Consider the following 27,913-nt stretch of genomic DNA (forward strand, 5'->3'; position numbering starts at 1 on the left):
TTTTAAAGATTAAAAATATTTTATTTACACTTTTCTTTATACACATTTTATACATTTTTTTTTTCAGTTTGAAACCCGAACAGAGCACATATGCAAGTCTAGTATACTGTATCCATAGCAAGGGAAAATTACTTTCTGCCCAAAAAAAAGACAAGAAAAAATGCTTTAAAACAGTAAAAAGAGGCAATTCTTAAATTATTTATAGAAGTTTATAGCAGCCCTGGGGTAATCATTAGACAATTAATCCAAATGTAGATATGAGGTCATATACATATAATTTTAATTTTCTATAGGAAAAGTATTTCCAATTGCTAGACAAACACAGCACAGTTTGAAAATAACTTTTCCTGTTAACTTATCAAATACATTCTTTGCAATACAAACAATCTGATATTGTACACTGGAATCATGGGATATTATAGTGGAATTGCAGTCTCCAGGATATAATAATTTATTTTAAAAATATCTACAAAAATAACAATATATAGGGAAAATATTTAAAATAAAAACATAGCTCACTCTTCCCTTCACCTGTTCCAGAACTGACATAAAAGTTAGGTGGGTCCCACTGAGGTAATAAAAGCCCCCTAAGTAACTTTTCAGTCCTACAGAACACCTCATTTTCTAGACTTACAGTAAGGTTTTCTACCAGAGCCATAAATAAACACTACTATCTGTAAATAGAAGTGATTTCCCCCTAGCTACCAACTTAATATTAATCCAAAGATATTTGAAATTGTTTTTTGAAAGCTATTTTTAAAAGACTATATAAACATTAATTGAAATTCGGAAGGTGAATAAAAATTTAGTAGAGGGACATACAGGAAAGCTGTGCTCAAAACAAATCAGTTTTCCTGCCACATACAACCAGGTTTAATGAAGTTTACCCACACAAATGGAAATTTTCAAGTTACTCACCACCTTTCAAAAATAGAATACAGATGCAAAAGTAGTCATTAGTATTTATTTCAAGCAGCTTCAAGTTGTTTAACAAACACGAAAAATCTCAGAATGTGAGCTATAGGACACCAGCAAGCTGTTTTAATAGATGACTCGTGCTTTCCAGTTATGTTCTTTCCTGCTCTCCTTCAGTGAGCTCTGCCACATGTGACAGACGCTTGTTCAAGTAACTTCACCAGCTATATTTTTATTAACAGAACAGCAGGAGGGGTGTTTTCTTTGATGTCCCAAATCCTATAAACACTTAAGCACACAAGTAACACTTGTGCTTATGTTTTAAGTACCTTACAGTTCTCTGTTTTCTTTACACTGGACTAATTCACACATGCCAAGTACACATTTGAAGTGTTAAAAGAATCTGGGGCCCAAGTCACTCTTTTTTTTTTTTAAGGAAAAATACATTAAAAAGGCAAAATACCTCTACAAATGCAACTCTTTTTTAGAAAGGCTTTATCATATACAGGCTGACACAAGCTTGAATTTTAAAGAACTCTTAGCATCTCCCCATAATGCTTACCCTTCTTTTGCTACAGAATGGACATAATGAGTTAAGCAATGTTTTTCTTTTAAAAACAATTTGAATTTGTACCTGCCGCATTTTATCTTTGCTTCCTGAGTGTCGAGTGACGCTTCATTCCTGACACAAGCAGTTACCATCTTATCAGCACAAGGAAATGCAGCACTTGAGTTTCTAAGGCAGGAGGGCCTCAAGAAAAAAATGGCTGCAAACCTCAGAAACCAGGGAAATATTCGAGTCAAACCCTTGGATCTAATTCTAACAGGACTACTATCATACTGCAGAAAGTAGGACAGCCACACTTTTCAAAAGGAAGTAACATAAAAGCAGGTTGCCAGGTAGCTCATATGCTGCCAGTTGCCAGCAGTGCTTTCCGAAACAGCAGGGCCTTTGTAAAACCGAGCACTGCCTTCCTCCAGCTGAATTCACGGGGAAAAAAACTTCAGAAGTTTTTTGCCACCTAATACCTCCCACTATGAAACTACCAACATTTTGTGGGGAGAAAATAAACGACTTTTTCCTTATGCAGTACTTTAAAAAAAGCCCTGTCCCCTAAAAACAGACATAGCAGCATGTGAAATGGGAACTGGCAGTGTCCGGTCCCTTTACAGGAGCACTGTGCTTTTTGTACATTACCTCATCTGAAAATAAACTTTCCTCCTGGAGTTGGTTGCTAAACTAAGAAATGAAGCTGGTACATTTTTTCTATAGATGTGGGGGAAAAAAAAAACCACCTCCAAAAAAACAACAACAACAAAACCAACAAAAAAACTCCCACAACCCAACAACCTACATTGTAACCCACTATGTCCACTTTTTTTAAGAAAAAGGCAAGTACACCTTCTTTTCAAAGCAGGTCATGTTTTGAATTTTAAATATGTGGGTGACATTAGGTGTGCTGATATTCCATTATGGTTGGGGTGGGAATAGAAAAAGAACCTCCCCAAACTTAGTAATCAAAGATTGAAACTTACCTTTTCCTTAACAAATGAGAGGTATTTAAGTGTTGGGTTTTTAAAACTCTCTTAATCTGATCATAATGCTCAAAATTTCATAGTAACAGGCAATTCTTATTAGCCAGCTTCGTTTTGTTTCTATTTAAACACTAAATTATCTGGTGCTAAATAATAAAAGCAAACACAAACTTTCAATTAAAATAAAGAATCCCTCCAACATATAAAGTAACAAAAATAACTGCCTTGAAAGTTCCACTGCAATATAAAAGAGAGAGTAAGCTCATTTTATACTTCATGTCTGAAACAATAAAAGCACAGTAGAAATGTAATTTGACAAAACACTCTCACATACCCCCACACATTCTAAACCCAAGCAAATTCCAATCATTCCTAATGCTGGAAAGGTAGCAGCCAGCCTCTCAATGGAGACACAGCTTTCAAGAAAGCGGAAACCAACAGTTCAATTAAAATTTCACAGAACAATTACTATTACAGTCCTGAATAAGAACTTTCAGAGCTGGGCACCTGAAGATAGATATGAACTTAAAAGCAGAGCACCAAAACCAATCTGGCTCTTCAAGTGTACTCAGCACTGACTTCAGTGGCAGCTGCCCTGTACACAGAACCTCAGAAGGGGCTCAAATACAGACTCCAAACCGTAACTTGAGACACCCCCATCTTTACTGTTAATTTTAATAAAGTCTTGGCTGGGTCTCTTCAGACATTTGAATCCTGAACACCAGATATCCAGAACCATGTCCATTCCCCCCACACGGCCCCAGATAAAAGTGAAGTACTATGTACTGTACAGAACGTGCCCATGAAAGCCCTCTCAGGCAGGATTAGTTTTTGCTGCCCCATTAACTTAGTGAGAAATGAGCTGGTGACAAACAGAATAATAATAAAAAAATATTTTAAAACCTCTTGTTTTTTTCTCTTGTGCCTCAATATTCCATGAACTATGTACAGTCAGCACAGAGCCAGCACCTACTGGAGTCAGTTTCTCTCTGTACCCACGCAGGGAGATGTAGTGAAACTGAGGTTTGAGTGTAAGCCACAGTGGCCTTACCTTAAAATATCAAGAAAGTAAATTAGATTTCTAATTCAGTCAACTGAATTCTTATTAAAAAAGACAAATTTAAATGCAAACTAGCCTGCATCAGAAGGCTGAATATCAGTATTTGGTCCAGTCACTTCTGGTGTAAATAGCTTATCACTACAGCTATGATGGCATGCACTACCTCTTTCTTTTAAAACATATGAAAAGAAAATACTTGATAATTAAATAATTTCTAATAATTAAAAAAAAATTTAAAAATTTGCTGACTTGCCATATAGCTCCAATACTCACATTTCAACCCAGGACGTAATTACTACAAAAATATCAAAACACAGTATGAGGAGTTTTACAAGTTGTTTTAACTCCTATTATTTCAAACTTTGTTTAGACAGTAGGTGTTATTTTTAACATAGAAAATTTAGGGTGATTTTGGTCCCTTTGTAAGTGCATTCTTTTGAACTCCCTGAGTACTGTACATTCCTTTTCTACAGTGATTTCTGACTGGAAGATGCTGAATAAAGTGGTTTAGCACTGCTGCATATAAAGTAAAGTCTATTGCCTGAAGTGAAACACAGCAGCATAAGATTTTACAGAATATGCAGCTGCATGTTTCAGCATCTGAACTGTGAGCCTTCACCTTCTCCTTTAGGTTCCAGAAGTGGCTAATTTCACAGCCATAAAGATAATCAAAATGCAATTACTGTTATTATTTATGTCTTGGTAGATAATTCTTACCAACCTACTGACAGTTATACCTGTAAGTTAAACTCAGTGGAGTTATTCAAAGCCCTCTAGGACCACACACGTCGTTTCAGGCACTCTGAGGTCAGTAGCCATAGCTGTGTAGGTTTTTTTATAAAAGAAACAGAAATTACATCAATCATCCAATCACCGAACCCCACACTTTCAGAACACAGTAGTTCTTAAGAGTTAATAATTAAAATAATAATAATAAAAAGATTACACCACTTCAATACAAGTACTCATATTGAAATGTGAGTACAAGCAAAGTACTGAGAATAAACTGTAGTATATCCAGTATCCAGTTCCAAAAATAACTGTGGGTCACAGCAGTGCTGAGCATTTGCTTATTGATATTTTCCATTTTCATGAAAAAAGAAAACTGGGCAGCACACTGAAACCGAAAAGAAACTCAGGTAAGATGAGTTTGCTTTTTAAAAAATAATTTATAACCCAACAAATAATCAACAGTTCATTATGTAGCAACAATATAAAGACTTTAAAGTTACTGAATCAATCAGTATATCTAAAGATAAGATACTTTGATACCAAATGATATCTTAAGTAACTCTGGTTACTTAAGAACTTTGAATTATTTAGCTTATTAAAGAATACCTTAAATTCAACAGATATGGCTGAACCTGTGCACTAGTTAAAATATAATATTGTAACTGCAAATAAAAAGATGCATTTATATACAGTTTTTACAGTGTATGCACATGTATGTATACTGTTTTTACTCACCAACAAACACAACGCAGACAACAGAAGGCAGCATAGAAACAGTGTTTTGAATATAAAAATGCTTTGTTTTCAATTTAGTAGAAAATGTGTAATTTGCAGTTTGGCAGACTTACTGGTACCACTGTACAAAACCAGGAGAAAGGTCATGCAAAGGGGTTAAAATTCTTCTCCAAAGCAAATAAGGGAAAACAAAAACACCTAGTAGACTTAAGAAGTCTTTGTACTTAATGGGAAAAGCATCTAAAGGACAACATAAAACACAGAAAGGGTTTGGTTTTGTTATCTTATACGTGGTTGTAACCTAGTACAGATGATGAGGTTTATTTTGATGCTCAATAAAAACACAAATAAAATCTTTCTTCTCTGCCTTTCACAAATATTTTGTCAAACTCAACTTATTTCAAAAGCATAGTGGCATAAAGGCCATTAAAAAAAAAAAAAGATAAAATATTATGGACATAAAATGTTACAAAAAAACCCAAGCACACTCAAAAATTTATTTTTTTCATACTTACAGTTATGTTAAAAAAACCCATAACAACAAAGCTTTTACAAGGTCAGACCAACTATTGGCTTTTCTAACAAACTTGGCAAGTACACTCCCTGTACATCCTGTTTCTCTTGAGCATTTAGTAGTTGTTCTCACACACAAGGAAATGTCTCTGAAGGAATTTAACTGGTCTGTATTTTTTTAACAAATTAGATATAGCTTTTTGTATTTCACTGGGTTGTTCACTCAGTTTTAGCTGCAACGTCTAACATGCTCCAAAACATACTCAGGGAAGTGCAGGCTGCAGACTTGTAAGCCATCCAGCTTGCACGGCATCCTCGGATATTCATCTTCTTTCCATTTGTTTTCCTCTGGATCAAAGGTGAGAATCGAATCGCTGTAATGACCGTTGTAACAAAGGCCTCCAAGAACCATTATCTGTTTGTCCAGAACAGCTACACCATGACCACTCCTACCAATTGGCATAGAAGCCAATATAGTCCATTGATCTGTATCGGGGTCATACACCTCTGTAGAAGGACATCCTTGAGATTCAAAGGAGGCCCTCAGGATCACACAGACACCACCAAAAACATAAAGCTTACCATTGTAAGAAATCATTTTGTGAAAGCATCTTGCATAGTTCATTTTGCATTTGTTCTCCCAGCAGTTAGTGACCACTTGAGTTCTCCTTGTTCGCTGCTCCACCGTCCCTTCTTTACTGGGATCAAACACACACACTTGCTTAGAAGTTGAGGATGATGTAATTCCACCAGTGATATACAACTTGTTACCAAGCACAGTCCCTTCATGTCCGTACTTATTGACTGGATAGGGATCCACAAATTCCCATTTATCTTCAGTAATATCGTACCGTTCAGTGGAGTAGAACGTTTCATCCCTGGTTCTCCCAGCCACTGCATAAACATACCTCCCAATAACTCCAACTGCAAACTCAGAGCGTGGAACAGACATGTCTGCCATTCGCAACCAAGTGTTCTGTCTTGGGTCATATCTGAACACTTTGGATGAAGCATGAAACTCACCATCTGGCCCCAGTTCTTCCCCACCTAGTAAGAACACAAAGTTATTTACAATGGCAAGGCAGTCTGGTCGCAAAGGTACTTGAGGACCCTCTAGTTCCCACCAGACCCTTGGTTTGTGCAAGAGAAGAATTTTACTGTTTACCATACTGTGTCCTATCATTCCTCTAAATACTGCAGTCTGGGGTTTGGCAGAACGAATTTTGTTCGATTTCATTTCCATCAAAGGCTGTTGGTGAACGCTATGAAAGTAATTCATGGCTTGGTCAACCTCATGTCGCAGCTGCCGGGAGTATCGATAAAACTCTGATGTTTTTACCTATGAATACATTTAAAAGATATTAAAATTCTGACCAAGAGAAACAATCCAGAAAACCTAAATGACTATGTATCATTAGATTACTTTACTTTGTTTCATTCAGGCACTCTTGAGAGCAATAGCATTTGTGCATGAAGACTTGAACTACTGTATTGTTACCAAAAATCCAGAAGGCAATTTAGTGACTAACAGCAGTGACTAACAATTTCAGCAGAGTAATCACATGCAAAATTTATGCTGGAATTAAGCACAACTGAAATTCCCAAGTCTAAAGATCATTATTACTTTCCCCAAAAAAGCCTCTGTTACTCTTCTGCTTTATCCATGAAGCACCTTAGTTAAGAGTACACTATTTTCCTGAGTTTGAAAGACACTCTACACACCCATTCTGTGTTTACCAAGGTTTACTCTAGTCTATTTTTTATGAAATCTCACAGCCAAGCCTAAGCAGGTATTGCCAAATGCTAAGCTCTGCTCACAGAGCTATTTAACTGTGGTGGTGTGGGAAGGGAAGGTATCCAACCCCCTTCCTTCAGAACATGTGCTTGCACCAACCACTCATCATGATGGCTACCCCTTGCGGTTTCCCTTCTGTGAGTCTCCACATGTTAACAAATCCCTTTAACACAAGAGGGGAACATCTCCACCTCTAATCCTTTGGTTGTGTACTCCTTTGAAAAATTGTGGAGGTAGGTTTGAACTTCCACTTCCCAGGTGAGAGTTAAAACCTTGGAATCAGCACACAGTGATGTCTCAGTTTGAAGAGCTAACCCGGCTCAGTATTATTGGAGTTGTAGGTGAGAGAGAAGATGATAAGAATTTACCTTTTCAGGACCCTTCCTACTGTCTAAAACAATTTAAGTTCCTCAGGCTGGTCCTGAAACCATTCCAAAACACATTCCTGTCCTGAACATTTTAACTCGTTTAGCTCCAAGCAGTCTCAGCTCACCATGGGATTCTCATCAGAGGCTTCACTCCTCCTGTACAGTCTGGTCTAACACAGCATTCTGAATCACACTTCGAAAACAAGTAAAAACCTGCTGGGTGTTGCCAAATCCACAAATCCTCAATGAGATTTGATCCAAGGTTCCAGTTTCTTTCACGTAAAACTGGATTGCTTTCAAATAGTCTAAATGCCTCTAGCTCCCACCAGCTCCAAAATGAGAAGCAATGCTCTGAAGAAATGTGAGGTCACTCTGAAATTGCAAGTGACCAGAACACCATAAGTTAACATTTTTGAGTATCTGTTACCTCATCTGCTCCTATTCCCTGTCCCAAGGAACACAAGCCTGTACCACCCCTTACCTCAGGGGTGGTATGAATTTTGATGTATATGGAAAGCAATTTGGAAATTAATGTTCCTTATACATTGTGAATACAGTAGTTGCTTGTTCCATAAATATGTACAATTAAGATTTTGTTAGCTTTCTATTAATAGTTTCTCTTCCTTGTATAACAATTAACACATTCTGCTGTCAGATAAGCATCTTTTCAAAAAATCTTTTGAACTGTTATTATTGGGCATATTTTGCACAGATACTGAGATAGTTTTACACACTGTATTTCAAAAAAACCCTGAATACTAACCTACCATTGTAAAGCAATGTATAGCTCAAGAGTTACAGTGATTTGATGGTTTCATTTACACTTTTTCTTTCCCCCACTTAATTCTGACAAGTTCAACTTTTCTCTGTCTGGAAAAAGAGGATGGTCACACGCAGATGTATATATTACACCAACATCCAGCTTCTTTCTATTGTTTTTACAAGAGCAAAAAGGTTTACTCAGGCATAGTGCTTACAAAACACCCACAGTAAGTTCAACTCTTGTGGGAATAAGATCTATTTTCTTATTGCAAATAAAGAATACTTCATACAAAGACACATCTGCTCGTGCTGCATTTGTTAGAATAAACCACATACCTTGCCTGACTGAAAAGAGTGAACATAAATTACAGAAAATATGCTGGCAGGGAGACCCACAGCACAGAAAAATGATAACATATAGAAAGCCTTAAAGGTTACAAAAAATGAAAAAGGAAGTTAAAATAACAAAGAATAGTGGGTGGATTACTTTAGCCTTAAAATGAATGTTCAAACTCTATAACAGCAGGACTACTTGAAGCATTCCCAAACTGGAGCCATCATCTTTGGAATTAAATAAAAATATAAATTATCTTTGTTCCACCTTTATGTAGTTCAAGTTTTCTTGGATGACTGTGGAAGACATCAGGATCAACATGCTTACAACATGAAGAATGCCAGCAAAGCCTGGCAGAGATGGAAAATGCTTTTCTTTCCCCCTCAACATTTACAACTCTGTCATTAGATCTAGAAATCAAAATGCCAGCCAGAGACTGGAATTAAAATAAGCCTCATATATCCTCACCACTCCACTCCTTCACTGAGCACAAATCTCACCCCATGACAACATGCAAAAGGAAACAAGGAGTATCTCTAATTCCAGAGACAGAATCTCAAGATCAGGGAATCAATAGCAGAAGTTTACTACTGCTTATCTTGACAAAGGCACTAGCACCAAAGCAAAGCCTCAGTCTCTTACCTTAAATCAAAAAGACATCAAGAAATAAATGCAACTCCCAGTTATTATAACCCCTCTGACTACAGTTTGTGGGGAAGCTTCTACAAGCACAAGTTTGGAGAGCTGAACAGGAAAATGCACAAACATTTTCAATTCTTACAATATGTAGAAAAAAAAATCCCATAAAACAAGAGTGATCAACCACCTAAATTCTGGTAAGAGAAGATAGTTGGAGCATTCCTAAACTTGGTTGTTGAGGAAAAATATCACTGTTTTCAGCCTTACATCTTTCACCAGCATGTACAGGGGCAGTACCTCTCCTGAGGCTCAAAGGATGAATGTCAGGATATGCCTAAAGCAAAGTACAGACTGTTCACACTCGCTTTATGCAAATAAAAACTAAGCAAATGTAGGTACTTTTGCCCACTTTCAGTCAAAAACTATGTGAAACATTCCAAAATTATTCGAAAGCCCTGCTCAGCCCATAGTAAGGAAAAGCTTCCACCTGCATTTTCAAATCATTTTACAGCATTTCTCATGACTGATTATACTTTCATGTATAATCAAAAAAGAGAAGCATTAAAATTTAGGTGGTTAGGCATTAAAACATCTGTAAGTTGTGCATGTCCTTTAGCTTCAGCAGATGAAAGAACACGGCCTTCAACAAGCCTTTCGTGGGAATTTCTGCGTGACACCCAAAACACACACTAAGGAAAGCCCTCTGCATTCAAAAGCAGGCTTCTGCCACTCCATGGAAGTAGCAACAAGCAGCTGATCAACAAATATCTAAGCACTTATCAACAGACCAATTCTCCTGATAAGTTCAAATGGAGAAGCTCTAGAAGGAATGTGCCCCTAATTACCAACACACTCAAGCAGAACACTCACAAGTTTCTGCAAAACAGATGGAAATGTGCACTAACCATGATGAACCCCGAAGTAAAACAAATGTGCATTCTTAACGAGTCCATCATCAACTCTGAATTCATAAAAACATATAAATGCTTCAATTCTGAATGTGTAAGTGATGCAACTCAAACTCAACCACCAGGAGCACAAAAGCTACACCACAGCTTTTCAGTGAATAACGATGGCCTCTGTATCAGACTTACAGAGAGCAAATTCCTCCTTTTATTTGGAAAAAAAAAAAAATTTTACTAGAGATTGGGCTGAATCCAACCCAAAGATCCATCAACTCTACCAACTCAGATCCCTATTATTTTCCCATCTAGTTATCTCTGGCCATATTTTAAGCACAAATATAAGCCAATATGAGAACCGACTGGTACCAGTAGAGGACTGTGAAGGGCTATTCTGCATGTGCTACAAACCACTTACTGTTTTTCAGCCCAGTCTTAAAAAGACAAGATGGCACAGCCTCTGTGCAGCAAGGACAATGCTTTCAAATTGATTATTTTTGGTTGTTCCTTTTTAGAAACTGGCAAGTGAAATTATCAAAGTCAAGCTGAAGTCTAACTCAAATCTAATTTCTCAAATCAGAGTGGAGTCAATCTATATGCCACAATTAGGAAGCTCAGTACAAAATAAATACTGCTAGCAAACCTATCCAACTCAGCAATAACCCTGAGACAAAAATACCAAGGGCAGCACCTATTTAAGATAAGAGGGGCCCACTAACCTCATCCACTAAACACTTCTTACCCTAAGCTTCAGCAAACAGAACTGCTTCGGCAAACAAAGGTGTAGAAGTAGGTACATATGCATTACTAGACATGGAAGTAAATGCAAAAAAACCTAAATTCAATTCATTTATGAAAGGTAAACTCACAATAACATAAAATTACAGTAATATCTTCTCATAAGTTACCTTCTTCTAGGCACAGGGCAGAGATATTGAAAAATAATGTGCTATTCATCCTATCTCTGCAGTAGAACGTAGTGATTAGCAAGTTTCTGATTTACACTGGCAAATTATAAATCAGCATGGGTTAGTCATAACAAACCCTATAGACTGGACATAAAAAAACCCTTTGGATTCTGAAGTTTTGAAACAACATTTCAATCTGAGTAGTACACAGAAACTAAATGAAGCTTAAACAGTACATGAAGTGAAATCACCACACAGTTGCCTCCAACAACACAGAGATTAACTCAGCGATGTAGATGAAATGCCCTCTAACTTCTATCTCCAAACTTCCTCAAGACTTATAGAGCCATGGACAGGTTTCAAAAAAAGGCAAACACAATGTCGACACCAAAACTTGTACTTCTCCATACACTTTGCTTTTAGTTTCTAACTCTTCCCCAAATCCTTAATTCATTTATTGTCCCATTTTCCCTCATACATCAGCATGTATTTTAAGGGCTGAGGAACAAAAGGACTATCTGTTCATACTTGAGAAGCCGTTCTTCCAGTTTGCAGCAAGCACAGGGGCTGTACCTTCACTTGTGCACTCTAAATGCACACCAGCCTCGAGGCATTAACCTCGAGTCAGTCATTTCATTTCTGAAAGGACAAGCCATCCCAGTCAGACTGTACATCTGGCCCAAAAAATGATGTAAGAAACACAATGGCTTAAGAGGCCAAAAGTATCCTTTACCATGACTTGCAAAGTTAAGTCATATAAGCTATTTATATACAATGACAGGCATCTGAGAAACGTGTTTCACAAAGATTACATAAGAGTACATATGACAAGCCAGCCAGTGTACAGCAAACACAGAGTTTGCTGAACTGGAAGAGTCAACCTCAGACTGTATTTGCTACATTCATGCAGACATTTAGTATATGCTGGCTTCAGGACAAGGCTGAATTCTGTCTGTAGATCTCCAAAAAAGGCAGTTTTACCAATATTTTCCTCCTTCTACACAGAGAAGAAAGAGGTTCTCCCTGGGGTACTGCCAGAACAGTGAACAGACACGTTCTCTTATTAAAAAAAATTGTTCTATATTCTGATGTTGGCTCCAACTACAGTTGTCCTTTGTCACTTGTCATGCTGGATAACTCAGTGCTCTCTTACCAGGGTAGAACACAAATGCATTCCTAGCTGCAGCAACACATGACATAATTAGCTGTGCTTCCCTCTGCTGAGTTGTCCCACTCCATAACCTACACTGGCTTCTCTCTGCTCATACATACAATTAACAGAAAGTGTATTCACAGACGAAGCTGTTACAGCAACTTCTCTCCTGAAGTTGTACCTGTTGGGCCATTTGGAAGCTGTCAAGATGAAACATGAGAATCACTTATAAAGGATTTACACCACGGATGCCAAAACCAGCTCCAGAAATTATACCTACATGTAACACTGAAGACCAACGTAGACTTGCCCTTTGTTTTAACCCTTTACAAACACTGCAGTGCTGTTCTAAAGTACGTGTAGCTATTTATTTTGTTCATGTCTATAATATAGTATCATAAATATTTTATGTATTATTACATCCTCTATTCAATTCACACACAGAAAAAAATCCAAAATATAGAAACCCACTGGTATGAAGTAGTTAATAGCTTTGATAACTTAAAATAGGAATACATATAAGAATTACTGCTCAAGTGACCCAGTAGCCCTTAAAACCACCAAAACCAACACAACCTTATCTGTACATTCACTAGACACCAAAGTAAAAATATACGGAAAATTAATTTGAAAGAAGCACAACAAAAACACGGGGTCTTACCTCCTAGTTATTCACTGAGGTGAAAGATACAAAAGTTAACGTAGTATCTCATCACAGAAAATTAGCAGTGTTAAAACAGCAAGGTTTAAGTAATTGCTGCCCTGAACACTGTTACTGGTCTGTGAAAGAGTTGCTTACAAAGTAATCCTCTACTGTTGGCAAATATTCAGACAGTCTCAAGAACTAGGATACAACTTTTCTGTCTATTCGTCAACAGAGGAGTAGAAAAAGAACTTTGGTTTTAACCTCTTACTACACACAATGATCAGTTGAACTTCAGATCAACTATTACAAAGATTCCTCCAATATTTAAAGCAAATAATTAAAATTTCATACTGTAAATATTTTTGATTGATTACGTGCCTTGTGTAGAACCAAGTGCATGTGTAACTTTGCAGGATCAGGGCCTACTTCCAACTGCTGTGTAACAGCACAACCACCAAAGATACAACACCAAAAACGGTGCAGATTTAAGAGCAGATGCTTGTTGTCATTTGTAAATAAAAAAAAAATCCTGTACTTAAAAAAAACCCTTGAACTTAAAAACTTAAAACTTTAAACCCACATAAGATCTACTGCCACTACTTTTTGATGAAATTGATAACAATTATCATGACATACACCCTACGTACTGTGTGCAGCTCTAAAGCAAGAAGTAACTTGTGGATAACAGTAAGAACATTTGAAAACAAACTACATACAAGTGACCTTATTTTAAAATGTCTTTTCCATATAAAGCCCCTTACAGACATGTATTGCAAACCCACCTGTCCTCCAGCCACTGTACATACTATCGTCTAATAACCAAAAGACAATACTTTTAGTTGTTTGCCTTCTATGGGTTTATTAGAAAACAAATGCTATAATTTTGTTCCTCCTAATAGGTTGGGGAATCTTACCTATTTAATGGCATGCTGCCCTAGCTAAATGATGAATCCTGCCTATTGCTTTTCAAATGCACCAACCTTCTCAAAAACACTGGATGGTGTCATCAAACAAAACCTGATGTTCTGAATGATGGTGTCCGTATGCCTCCAGCGTCTTCTATCATGGCGCAGCCAGGCCTGAACAGCTTCATACAGCTCTATCTCTGGAAACCTGCTCAGATGATCATTATCCAAGTAAGACATGAGCTTCTCAAAGCTCAGATATGAAAGGAAGTCAGGTCTGGACATGAGCGGCACAAAATTCTCTAGCAGAAAGGAATCCAGTTTTTCCCTGACTCCTTCGATGTTTACACCAAAATCATCCAGAAGTCTCATAATTTCTGCACAGTTTTCTAAGCAGATTTTAGCTAAGAGAAAAGAGCAGCAAAATTTTACCACCTCTATAAGCTGGACATACATGGCAGCCTGAAGGATTTCATGAACAGTGTTCATACTCAGTTCAATAGTTCCATAGTACATGAATTGGAGAACATGACTGAAGCCTGTAGCTGTCAGACCTTTCAAATGGATTTTGTCCTGATCTCGTTCTCGCATGTCAGCTGTGAACATAATCCTGAAGTAATCACTCTGGGTGGCAAGCAGAGCTTTATGGGCCTGAAATTGGTGGTCTTCAATGACAAGTGTGACATCAAGAAGCAATCCCTCCTCATACAGTGCTCTGAATCCTGCAGAGACACTGGTGTCATGGATGGAGGAGCTAAACCCTTCCACGTCCCCTGCCATGAATCACCTGGGGGGGGAAGAAAAAAAAAATAAATAAAAATGAAAATAAATTGTAATTTCTAATAACATATTACAAACCCTTCCTGATCAGATAAATCCTGAGATTGCTTTTATTAAGACTTAAAAGTCTTCACCATCTTTTTTGTTCTCTCTCCAGCTCAAAAATCAACTTAGGAAACAACTTAAAACACCAACTTTAAATATTTCTCCCCCATAAAAATATTCTCATTTTACAGACAGGGTAATCAACAAAAATAGCTATGCAATACTGCCAAAACAATTTCTCACTCAGAGTTAATTCATGGTCAGATAATGAACTGAAAAGTTTGTCATGTTTTTTTTCCTCTCCCCTCTTCAATCTTTCTAAAGAATTTATCTCAGGGGAGTAATAAAACACCCACTCTTGAATATCAAAATGTTTCAAAAAGGAAGCCAAACTTCCTTAACAAGCTCCAGTAGGTCTGTACATGGTATAATTAAAAAATAAAAATTAGGTTTAAAAATCTATATCAATTTACTTAAAAGTAAATGAACGTTTTCAGAGATACCATTTAAGATTGTGTATTTCACTTCTCCTGTAACAACAAAGTCCCATCACATTTCCCCCATTTCTTACTACAGTGATTAATATTAGGTCATGAGATTTATGAAGTGCAAAATACTAACACAATAAGAATCACTGGCAAGAATAGATCACAATAAATATTCTGTATATACTGGGTTTAGTAAAGCTGAATTGCTCATTAAGTATTTGAACATGTGCAGATACAGTTACTTATGTGCAAGCTATAATCAAACTGTAAATAAACCAAAAAAAAATCAAAGAGTAGCAGGATCCTACCCTGTTAAAGTTAATGAAGATAAATATTCAATAACAATTTAAAAAGAATCTATTCAAAATCCACAAATTTCTCAAAATCTTGCTCAACTTCCTTGGATTTAGGTAGAGTGAAGTTGCACAAGGCAGCTTGAACCAATCTAATGATTTATTAAAGGACAACAGCACACTCCATTGCCCTTCTCTGTCCTCATTCTGGGGTCTGAGCTCCTGCTGCCTACTTTGAGCCATTTCTGGGTTCACTGGACTTCTCCAGAAAGCCAATTCAACTCAAACCAAACAGAAAATAAACCACAAGCAGAGAGGGAGGGACCTGAAAAAGACACATGACACAAACACAACCACCCCTTCCCGTTCCCCGCAGCACACACAGAACCTCAAGACCAGAGACCCTTCTGCTTCCTGGTGATCTGATTTCTGACACTGTGGGGGTTTGACACAAGAATCAACCTGATTCAGAGAGCAGGACACATACTTGGGTAGGAAGAGAGAAAAAGAGCAACATCTTCCCTGTTTGGCACTAATTTGCTATTAGAATTGGTTCAACTATTTTTGTTCCACTTATCCCACCTTAAATTACACTGCAACATTCTCTCAGATATTTGTGCATTTAACTCTGAATTTTCTATTGCCATTAAAGCTAATCGTGTTTTGCTACTGGCAACCCACAGGAAAGGCTGAATAATATCAACTCGTTAAAAAACCTGCAGATTTTCAAGGTCATAAAACTTTACACAAGTATGTGGACCCAGAAGTAACTCTAGGGTGGCCCCCGTTTCACAACTTCAGTTACTCCCACTTCCTCAAGCACCACATTCTGATTGCTGCCATTTAACTGGAATGCATTTTATTAGACTCCATCAATGGATAATCATCTCCTCTCCTTCATTCATCAGCACACATCCTGGAAAACAGAACTGGAGATACTCTTTGTCTATGCAAAACTCAAATGGTGAGTGGGTGTTTGTAGCCACACCTCATGGAATTAGCACCGCTCCCACACTGTTGAAGCCCGATGATGGGTTCTGTGCACAATGAAGTCAATGCTGGGAGTGTTCATTACAATTATGGCCTTATGACAAAATTCAAATTCCTGAAAGTAAGAGCAGGAGCAAAAGAACAAAGATGACAATCCAATTGCTTTCTCACCAGTATCCATGACAGCACATTCCCCTCAACGTCACTGAAGACAGAGAGAACATGCAAACTGCTCTGGAGCTACATATTGTGAGTCTCTTATTCCTCAACAGCAAATGCCTCCCAGAAAGAAAAATTACCATCAAATATTCTTCTTAGTTGTTGCCAATTCTTACACAAAAGTAGATGAGGAAGGAACTACTTTACTAACTCTTACCACCTCAAAAAGAAGCAACCAACTGAATAGGAAGCATAAAGCCTGACTTTACAAGATTTTGCTTTCTAATTGAATTTCTGATATCAAATAAAGAAGTTAACATTAATATTAGATTTTTTCCTCTTCTTTCACTGGAGCACTTGTAACTCCTCCCCTCCCATCCCCAGTTCTCTGATGATTAATAAAAGCTGACCTCATACCTTCCTGTTTAAGAGATTTAATGATCACTTGCCTTTAAATGGGCCATTCATTTTCATTAAAACATAACAGCAACTTAAAACAACTCTCCATTCTGTCTGAAATCAGCCAAGAGTTTCAAAGGTTACCAGGATTCTCAGACAGTACAACTGTGTAAGTTACATTTCTTTAGGAGATCCACCAAGGCTTGGCTCAGCTTCAGTTCCACGATCAGTGTTAAAAATGGGATGGGACAGTTAGAGTTTGCAAATGTGAGAATGTGAACAGAATAACAATATACTGGGGGGAAAAAAGAGTCAGAAATGAGGCAACATTTTTCAGGTGACTGAAGCAACATAGACTGATCTGAAAATAATGGGATCTAACATCACACAGGCTTATGCAGACAGTAACTCATGGAAGGGATTTCTGCAAAACAGTACGTGCATTACTGTGTACCTGAACAACATGGAAGAACCAGTAACCTCCAAACACACACTGGGATCTTTGCCCTTACCTTGAGAAAGATAATTACATTACAGGTACTCCACAAATAAAAGGAGAGAAATTAACTTTTACATAGGATGGCCCTAGAACAAAAGGCTTCTTTCACCACCCTCAAAGAAGCAAAAAGGAAAAGTTGGGAAGTGAAGTTAAGCACAGACAGATGGTAGATGCACCAAATCCAGAGAAGCAACTCCACTGTTCCTTTAAGGAATCAAAACAAACAATACTCAAAACAAAAACAACAAAAAACACCTACAAAACCAAACAAACACCACCCAAAAGACCAGCATAGTGTCCTGGGCACCTGGCTCCAGGTGGCCCTGTGGATGGACCAATGGCCTCCAGAGGTCACTTACAACCTCAACTACTCTGTGATCGGGTGACCATTTTCTTTTGTACAGAGACTGCAGAGAAAACTGGTTTTCTTTATTTTGTGACCATCCTTCTAATTCTAATTAAAGAGAAAAAAGACACACACACACAAGCCAAAAAAATATCATATATAAGCTACCATCCTTCAAATTTTAAATCTAACAAAAAATAAGGTGGCAGGAATCACTGAAATATTAAAAAATAAAAACCACCAGCATTTAGGGGACATCTTTAAGGGTTCCAATTTTTACATCTCCCTAAAACTGGCTATTCCGTAAGATATTTCAAACTCTAAGTCAGCCACAAATGGTACCAATGGTAACAAAATCGTACATATTCTGAAATTATTATTTCTCAGTGTTTTAAAAGTGTGGGGGCTTAATCCTTCTTCTCACATCCCTGCTCATTTTACTTCTAGTAAATCTACAGTTTTCAACATCAAAATATTTTTGCTCCCAAACCCGAGGCAGCATTTAATGGATTATTTAAGTAGACACAAAATCAGTAAGAGCTCTCCCGGTACTATGTAAAGAAGCTTCAGAATTTCTATGAGCAAAGGACTGCTTGTCTTTGTGCATTAAATAAAAGAAGTAAATACCCTTGTTTTGGCATGAAGCCATAGAAAATATCAGCATATAAATTTGTCTTTTAAACAAAAAAATGCATTGGCCAGTGTAAATACAGAAGGGGGTTAAAATAGTACAAAACCTGGGAAACTAGATAGTTTAATGCGTATAATGTTCAACGTGTAAAATCTTCATTTCTAAAGCTAATATCCTCCATCAAAAGCAAATAGCAACACAGTAGCTCAAATATTAAAAAAAGCAATATAAAACACTCTCAAGTTAAGTAATTTTTCTAAAGCATAGCTATGCCAATCCTCCCACACACACACTTGCAGTCTTGGATGTAATTCTATGCACTATTCAAATGCTGCAGCTTATTTCCCAGAGGACTATACATAACTAATTTTTTTTTCATCTTTTCAATAAAAATGCAAAATTCACTTGGATTTTCTTCATGCACGCAGATCACAGCAGCACACGTAACCCTGAGGCAGACACGCAGCCTACAGTGGTCTGTACGAAACTGGAACAAAAAAATTCCGCTGTACAAACAATAATACCGGGGGTGGGCAATCTATGTTGACGTTGGGCATTGTTCTGTGCACACAGAGCTGATCGGGGTGATGCAGCACAGCAAGTAAAGACTCTGCTGAAAAGCCAAAAGAGAAGCACGTTTAACCTTATTAGCTGTTCCTGACATTTCTTCCTCTTTTAGCACATAATGCATTAGAGTCTCCTGTGCTGTGACTGTAAAACCACTTACTTGGAACACTGATTTCTCATCTTTATTCTGCAGCTGTAATAAAAGTCTGAAAACCCTGTTCCAGACTGCTTTTTCTTGCTAAACAAGGAGAACCTTCTTTCCTCAGGGCGTCTGAGGCTCTTAGTCACAAGCAGCAGAAATGGAGTCTAAATGCACTGGCTACTGAGAAGGAAGTTATGGAATACCCGCTTTTGACTCATGCCCTCTTAGATTTAAAATCTATCCAAAAGCAGTACTTCCTGAAAAAGTGCCCTTTAAATAAATGCCTTCATGCAATATGAAAGCTCATATGCACTTTCTAGGGACAGAAATGTATTGTTCTAGCAAAGTATTGACAACAGCAAGTCTAGCGCACCAGCTCAAAGGCAGATTTCTGCTTTCCTTTACTGTTGTTCCTTAACTCATTTGAGATGCTGAGACAGAACCAGCAAATTCCTTTGTTTATTGATTATGAAGTACTTGTTCATTCTACCTACCTCATAGGTCTCCTGAGTGTGAACACAGCTGAACAACAAATTTTCACGTAATAAATCACTCCTACCTACGAGTTACACCACAAAATTTTTCACCAGACATACAAAACCATGCTTTGGTTACACAAAGTACAAAAATAGAGCTTCAAATCCAATAATCTGTTCCATCTATCCCATTCCTTCCATCTATCAAATACAAGAATTTAAATGCAAATTTTAAAGCCATTGTAGGTGCTTTATTTGGTGAGGTGCAGAGCAAAGACTGCTTAGAGCAGAACTATTTGATCCTAATTTTGTTAAAACACTTTTCTGCACAAATAAGATTTTTCTCCTATTTTTCTCAAATGTTATATATACACATGTGAAAATACAACACAACAGGCATTTGCACACACAAGAAACATTCACAACTGCACACATGGCTGAAGGCTGGGCCTTGGAATGCAGTGCACTACACTGAGTAAGAATGCAATAAAACCATTAAACTTTGTCCAAACCATCTTTTTTCATCATAAGTCCTCACTAACAGCAAAAGAAAGAGTGATGTAAAAATGGGATAGATCAATAATCAGTGGATACCGAAACTTTCCACTGCTACAACTGCAAATGTAGAGAACGAAGAAACCCATCCCATTTTCCTGTATTTTATCTAAAATCCTTTCTAAATAATACTCTATGTTCAGGAAACAATTTATCTTAAACACATCAGTATGTTCATGCTGACAGACTTCACTCAATATATCTTTAGAATTCCAAAAGCACTGGACTACTCTGGAAGCAAGAAGTTAGGAGCTGAATCACTGACAGTCAGAGAAACCATTCTGCCAGAACTCCAGAAATTAAAATTCAGATACTTCTAAAACTGCCCACACCCTATTTCTTCGGAGCATGCATCTTACCATGAGAGCTCCTCTTACAATCTGAGCCACCTGCACCAGTGGCCTCTGAGGTCATCATGGTTATGCCAGAAGCATTATCAGAACTAGTCACAACCAGACCTACTAAAACTCAGTATGGATTGTGTCTCAGCTCAGTATGGTTATTCTTCACCCTAAATGGAGTACAGTACTGGAGAGGGCGCTTTGTTCCATTTTCTTTCTGAGAAACACGTAACTCCGGCAGACGTGGTGGTGCTCTCACATTCATGTACCATGACGCATAGTTTCTCAGCTCATATTACTCTCTGCTTCTAAAAACATGCATCTCTAAGTTATATCTATCACATATATATGTTAAAACCCAATTTAGCCTTTCTGCACAGGAGAAGTGGTATAAGCATACACACACAAAAGATCAAAACCATTTTGTTTTAAAATACTACTGAAAAGTATAGTTTTCACGTATGTTCAATTTAGATGAATACCAGTCAATTGAATGCTAGAAACTCCCTATTTCACAAGACTAGCCACCAGAGAATAAGATATGCTTTAGGATGACTATCAAAAGGATTCTGATGAAAGCAAATGCTTGATAAGCATTTCAAGACTGCCAGACAAACACATCAGCTGTTGTTACTTGACCAGTTTAACTTCACCTAAGCGAATCCAAACCCAGCTTGTCTCGTGAGTTAAATCACTGAGATCTACATGAGCTTCCCCTTGAATCAGTTCATGATGCAGATGCTGTAACTGCACTTTACAGACACTGAGACAGCTCAAACCATCTGGCTAAAAGGTCATTGCATCACTACACCTGCACAGAAAGACCTGCTCCAGACACAGAGCCAGCTCTTCCAATTATATTTACTGATACCAGAACAGGGGCCCAGTGTCAAATACCTGATATACTTCCTCATAAATGAGAACTGTGTTTAACTGGGAAAACTTGTATTATTAATACCTGGAAGATGGTAGTGTTGAAAACTGCAGATTTGCCACTGTTCTCTAAGTGGACAGGACTGCGCTATCCTGAGTGAAAACATTCTTTTATATTTATACAGATACATATTTGTGGCTTATAAAACGATTAATTTTTCAAATGTAAGAAAAACATATTAGTAAAGACTGATTTTCTCATTGCAAAGACACTTATCAAGAAACTCATGATGTATTTTATACAGAAAATAGCAAGTATTTCTTAGTAACAAAAAATCTAATCCTTTTTTGACTTATAAAATTTTTAGCATAATAAGGTGATGAGCTACAAGAAATATTTAAACTATATCAGTAAAAACACGTTTTTAATCTAAAATAAGATTGCTGAACTACCTCCTACATTTATCTTTTTGTTATTATCTGTATCTTTATTGCTATCTTAGTTAATGCTTCTAGCATCTTCTCAGAAAATGAGATTAATTGTGCCTTTTGTTCCAGACACACAGCTTTTGACCTCACTGCCAAACGCCAACCTCATTTTTCAGAAAGACAAAAATCTCATATTTAATTTCTACACATATCCCTCAAATTGGCAGCTGAATGAATGAAAAAGGTCTGATGTCTCCAGTGTGAGCTCAATGGTTATCTGTTCTGCTCTGCTTGCTGAAAGGCAAATCAACACGTGTAGATCCAAACTAGCCACAGGGTATAATTAAGGAAAGTGAAAGGAGATGAGTGTTAGTGAGAGAGTTTATAGAACATGTGGTAGAAATTAAACACGTTTGCTAGGTGTTGGGAGGGAAAAGACAGGAATTATGTTGGTGCATGGTGATATGCTCAGGGGATCTGAATGCGAGCTGGGGCAATGGTGCTCAACATTGGTGACCCTCTGGAGCTGGGTTATCATCTTAGAGACAAGTATGCACAACAAAGAAGTCCCTGGGAAGACAGAACTTCAGTAGTTCTGTCCTTTTATCCACCAATTCCCCTATTCTTCTTTTAAGGGAATGATTGAGAACACCCAAACAACAAAAACCCAAGAACTTTAAATTTTTAAGTGATATTTCAGTATTTACCAAATAAGTCAAAGCTCCAGTACCAATACTGGGTAGCTCTGCTCGCCCAGATCAGAGACACATTTTTCGCGACCGGGGAGAAATGACCATTTCGAGGGCAGGAACCCAGACGACCCATTTCAGCCCGTGTGCTCGCAGGCCGAGCCCCCGAGCGAGCGGGGCAGGCGGGCCCGGAGCCCGCGCCGTGCGGCCGCAGCCGCCCGGGGAGCCCCGGACCCGCCAGCTCTCGGTGCAGCCGTGCTCGATCCCCGCCACAGCCCGCCTGCCCCCGCCTGCCGCCCGCGGGCACCGGCCGCTCCCCCAAGCCCGGGGGCCCCTGAGGGCCGGGAGGGCGCCCGGGCCGCCCAAGGGAGACCCGCGGGATCCTTCACCCACCTCTCGGCAGCGGCGGCGCTGAGGACGCGGCTCCTCCCGCTGGCGCGGCGGAGAGGGGCCCTGGCTCCGCGTACCATACAGCCGGGGCGGCGGGGGGAGGCGCCGGGGGCTGCGGAGAGGGGCAATGGCTGAGGCGAAGCCGGGAGGAGGAGGAGGAGGCGGAGGAAGGGGGGGATCCTGGGCTCCCTCCTCCCGGCGGGCCGCGCTCGCGAGGGATGGGAGCCGCCCCCACCGGGGCAGCGGCGCTGGCAGCGCGGCCCGGGCTGTGCCCGCGGTCCCGCCGCCCTCACGCCTGTTTACCTTCCGCGCTGCCCCGCGGCCGCCGCCGCCGCCATGTTCCGCCGGCAGCGCCGCGCCCGTCACTTCCGCCGCACCGCGGGCGGGGGCGACACCGGCACCGCTCGCCAGCCCCGGGCAGGCACAGCCCCGCGCCGGAGCTCCGGCACGCCCCGAGGAGAGGAGCCCCTCACCGAGCACAGCGGGGGCTGCGCGTGGCTGGGGAGAGCGGCGCCGAGCGGCATCACCGCGTCCGGCCCGGGAGGACGCGCATCCTCGCGGGGCTGCGCTGTCCTCTGCCACCCCTCCGCCGCCGGGCCGAGCCCCTGTCCCCGGGGCTGCCGCAGCTCCCGGTTTTCTCGGGCAGCTGCCCTCGGCAGCAGCAACCCCTGCTCGGCGTCGGCCGAGCATCTCCCGGCCAGCGGCCAGCCACAGGTGCTGCGGGATGATCCCAGCTCCCTGCTCGCCACAGGCTGCCTTGCCAGCTGCTGTGGGGACCGGGTCACTGGAGCCCCCGGGGTCGGAGCCGCCGCCACCGGCGCTCAGCAGAGCAGCCCGTGAGCGGCAAATGCCTGCTCACAGCTCGCGTGGAACCGCAGCCCTGCGCGGGATGGAGGAGCAGGGCTTTGCCTTGGCACAAACATCACCCCCCTTGCTCTTGCTACCTTACCTTGGCCTGGCAAACTCTGACTTCATCGTAAGAGGCGGACTGAACTACGTGGTCCTTGTGTTTGCCACTGCCAGCCCCAAATCATTCACTACCTTCTATGTACCTCCTTGTCACCTTCTGTGGCACTCACTTTAAATAGCAAGCCACTCGCTGTCATCCTCTCCCTGTTTATTACTGTTTCCATCACCTTCACACCCTATTTTCAGTCTCTCATTACCACCCCCTCCCAATTCTTGATCTATAAAACAAGAATGTACCTCCTCTATAGCTGCCACCCTCAAGCTGAACGTCTTTCACACCTTTCACAACTTCACACAATGAACCAGCTATACTATGCAGTGCTTCACAAAAAGACTTCCCACTGCTATTCCCACTGTTCAAGTGCCCTTCCACTGCTCCCTCTCACTACCATAAACCTGCTCACATTCACTCCTTCACCCCAATGGCCTGACCTCTCTCTACTTGGCAAACTTTTTACTATTCCATGTCACCCACTTGACTCATGCAGTAAATTTGCCCCATCTCCCCAGTCACTGTTTTAAAACCTGTTACTTGTGCACTTAGGGTGAAACAACTGCCCTTTACAGACTGACTCTGCCAAGGCAGCAACTGTTTCTGCTACCTAAGCCTAAAGGAAAGACTTTCTCTCCCATTCCCACAGGATATGTCTCCTGCTGCACCAAGCATGTGGTCCATATCTAATGCTTCAACAAAATGAAACTGGAGTAGAAACTAAGTTTCTCATACACAGAAATGATACAAGCAAAACTTAATGCATCCTGCCCTCCTCAGACTTATGACGTTCATGGGTCGGCGAAGGTGGAAAAAGCTAAGCAAGACTGTTTGGGTTTTACCTGACTGTCATTTTGCTGTCTGCTGTTTGGGGCAAGCTGAGGCGTAAGATGATCTTCAGGTCTGTCCTACACACTGCCACAGAAGAGGACCTCAAACCTAGCCACAGAAAAAAAAAAACAAACCAAACAAAGAAACCAAAACACAATAGCTTTGACATTTAAAACATCTCAACATTTAAAAACACACACAAAAAAGTCCCCTTCTCTTTCACATTGGACAATTTGCTTGTAATGAAAAATCAAAATATATTAATAATAACTCAATTCTAGTCTCGTAAATAAAATTAAATTTAGGCTTCTGATAATGACCAGTGGTATCAACATTACCTTAGCTAATATTAATTTACTTAGAGATTTGGACTGACCCCTCTGATTTAGGCATTTACTAAGTAGGCATTTACCACTGGCTAAAATCAAACTATTGCAATGAATAAAACTATGGGCATAGGTTTTTGAGCTATATTAATACACTAGTTACCATTCAGTTTGAATAATTTTAGACTTTGTACACATTAATACACATATGTACAATGGACATATATTGACATAATGTCAGCTCCTAGAAATGTTCTTACCTACTTTAGTTGGGGTTGTTCAGCCTGAAGAAGAGAAGGTTCTGGGGAAATCCTATAGCAGCTACCAGTGCCTGAAGGGGGCCCATTAGAAGGCCGATAAAGGGCCTTTTCACAAGGGAATGTAGTGACAGAACAAGGGGGAATGGTTTTAAACTGAAAGAGGGCAGGTTTAGATAAGAAATTCTTTACTGTGAGGGTGGTGAGGCACTGGAACAGGCTGCCCAGAGAAGCTGTGGATGCCCCTGGCAGTGCTGAAGACCAGGTTGCATAAGGCTCTGAGCAACCTGGTCTAGTGGAAGCTGTTCTTGCCCACAGAGGGGGGAATGGAACTAGATGATCTTTAAGGTCCCTTCCAACCAAACCATTCTGTTGTTCTACAGTAATTAGACATTTGCAGTCTTCAGACTTTTCTGGATTTTCTTTATATTACAAATATCTCTAAGTAAGTGATTTAAAGTAACAAGACTGCCTCAGAATATGTAAAATGTGCAATCGCATTGTTAAAATAGAAGCAACAGTTTGTGTAATTTTTTTCATATTCCTGACAGGGTGTTTGGCAAGGATTAAATCCTTTCTAGAGGCTGATGCAAAAGTGACAAAAACTGTTTCCATAATTTTACAGTGCACTGCACTACTGCATAATTTAAACAGCTAAGTAAGTACAGAGTCTAGTGTTTTCAGTTCATTTCCATAAAAGAGTGATTATACATGCCTGGACGTCGAGGCAACTACAACCAAGTATTGCATCATGTTCCCACTACACTTTGGGTATCTCAGTTGTTTTTCCCAGAAGTGAGATATTTTATACAAAACTGAAAACACAACGTGGCCTGAGGAAAGAGTAGATATGAAAATTTATATTCCAGACCAACATGCCACGTGATTGGGTCGCAATACAAATATACATTTTGTCACTGGCAACACCATTTCAGATGCTGTAAGGCTTCTTAGGTGTTCCTATTCATTTATTCAGAACAAGAACACTGGCAATGTGTTCTCTGGGTACATCCAGCAGAATCTCACTCCTAACTTTTGTTCCAGGAAAGTGGCAATAGTAGTATTTAGGAGAGAGGAGGTTACCAGCACTGTTAAACCAGGCACACCAGTTTCACACGGATTTCCATCATCGCATTTCAATCACGTGGTTGTCTGCTCCAAACCTGTTTTTTTTTTTTCACACAAGCAGTTGCCTGGGCAAAGTCTGAGAACCAACACGTTTTCCAGCAGACAAAGCCACTGTTGTTGGCCCAATGCACACATATTTGACATTACTGGTTACTTGCAATGAAACTGGTGTCCCTGATCACAGAGAAAATACTACTAGCCACATCCTCTATGCCTTAAAGAAGTTCTCATAAAGAAGTCAATTCAATTTCCCACAGGGAAGAATAGGGAATTTGGTCTTTAATCTCCACTGAACCTCTAAACTGGCTCTCATCATTGCACTGGGGATTTTAATGCTTTAATTTTTAAAGCATTTATGTCACACCCAACTCTGAAAACAGCACGTGTGACTTTTTACCTGTTTCATGCAAAACATTCAGGCTGCTCGTACCTTGGGGTACGGTCTCATATCCACGTGGTCTCCCAAATAATAACTGCCCAGCCTAGAAAAGAGAGTAACAAGGAAAAGAACATTATCAGGCTGATGGGCAGCAGAGATTACTAATGTATGGATGTGACATGTTACTGTTCAGGCAGATCAGCCGATCAGACACCGACACTCATTTCACACACACAAGCACCGTGCCTCAGTTCTGCCCCCACGCGCCTTTCCGCATCGCACCCACCCGACACCCAAATAGCCCCGCGCTGTCGGTGTCACAACAGAGCGGACCGCGAACCCCGGGCGAACCTCCCGTCTCCGGTGCCTCTGTCCCCGGGCCGGCTCCCGTCCCGAGCTCACGGCGCTGTTTCGCGTACGGGATGTCGGTCCCCGCAGGTCCCGCCGCTCTGTGCGGCTCTCCCGGGATGTCGGTCCCGCCGCTCTGTGCGGCTCTCCCGGGATGTCGGTCCCGGTTCTCTGTGTGGCTCTCCCGGGATGTCGGTCCCCGCAGGTCCCGGTTCTCTGTGGAGCTCTCCCGGGATGTCGGTCCCCGCAGGTCCCGGTTCTCTGTCCGGTTCTCCCGGGATGTCGGTCCCCGCAGGTCCCGGTTCTCTGTCCGGTTCTCCCGGGATGTCGGTCCCCGCAGGTCCCGGCGCTCTGTGCGAATCTCCCGGGATGTCGGTCCCCGCAGGTCCCGGTTCTCTGTGTGGCTCTCCCGGGATGTCGGTCCCCGCAGGTCCCGCCGCTCTGTCCGTCTCTCCGGCCGTGTCGGTCCCCGCGCGCTCCCGGGGCGGCCGAGGCCGAGCTGCGCGTGCCCGCCGCGCGCGCTCCCGGGCCCGCGCCTTGGGTCCCCCCGAGCGCGCGACCGTTACCGCCGCTCGCGCACGCGCGCTCCCGGCCCCGCGCGCTGCCGCACGCGGCGCAGGCCCCCGCCGCAGGCCCCGGTTGCATCACCCGGCGCGAGGGCAGCCGCGGGGACCTTTTCCAGGGCTGC

At 40.7% G+C, this 27,913-nt stretch overlaps 1 protein-coding gene across 4 annotated transcripts; it reads right to left on the bottom strand.

The window, feature by feature from the left end:
* On the bottom strand, positions 1–26,977 carry KLHL15 (kelch like family member 15). 4 transcript variants are annotated; one of them, XM_050333315.1, is made up of 4 exons: positions 26,929–26,977; positions 24,799–24,895; positions 13,979–14,690; positions 1–6,830 (listed from the first exon to the last, which is right to left on the bottom strand). In XM_050333315.1, exons 3-4 carry the CDS (start codon positions 14,681–14,683, stop codon positions 5,721–5,723), a joined length of 1,815 nt encoding a protein of 604 aa, XP_050189272.1. In that variant the 5' UTR covers positions 14,684–14,690; positions 24,799–24,895; positions 26,929–26,977; the 3' UTR covers positions 1–5,720. The 4 variants fall into 4 exon arrangements, with proteins under 4 accessions (XP_050189272.1, XP_050189271.1, XP_050189273.1 ...); XM_050333314.1 differs by having other exon boundaries at positions 26,896–26,945; XM_050333316.1 differs by lacking the exon at positions 26,929–26,977 and having other exon boundaries at positions 24,804–24,885.
* Positions 26,978–27,913: the final 936 nt, after the last annotated feature.

The sequence above is a fragment of the Myiozetetes cayanensis genome, unplaced genomic scaffold (genome assembly GCF_022539395.1).
Source record: "Myiozetetes cayanensis isolate MyiCay16 unplaced genomic scaffold, myiCay2020 scf5-8, whole genome shotgun sequence".
NCBI lineage: Eukaryota > Metazoa > Chordata > Aves > Passeriformes > Tyrannidae > Myiozetetes > Myiozetetes cayanensis.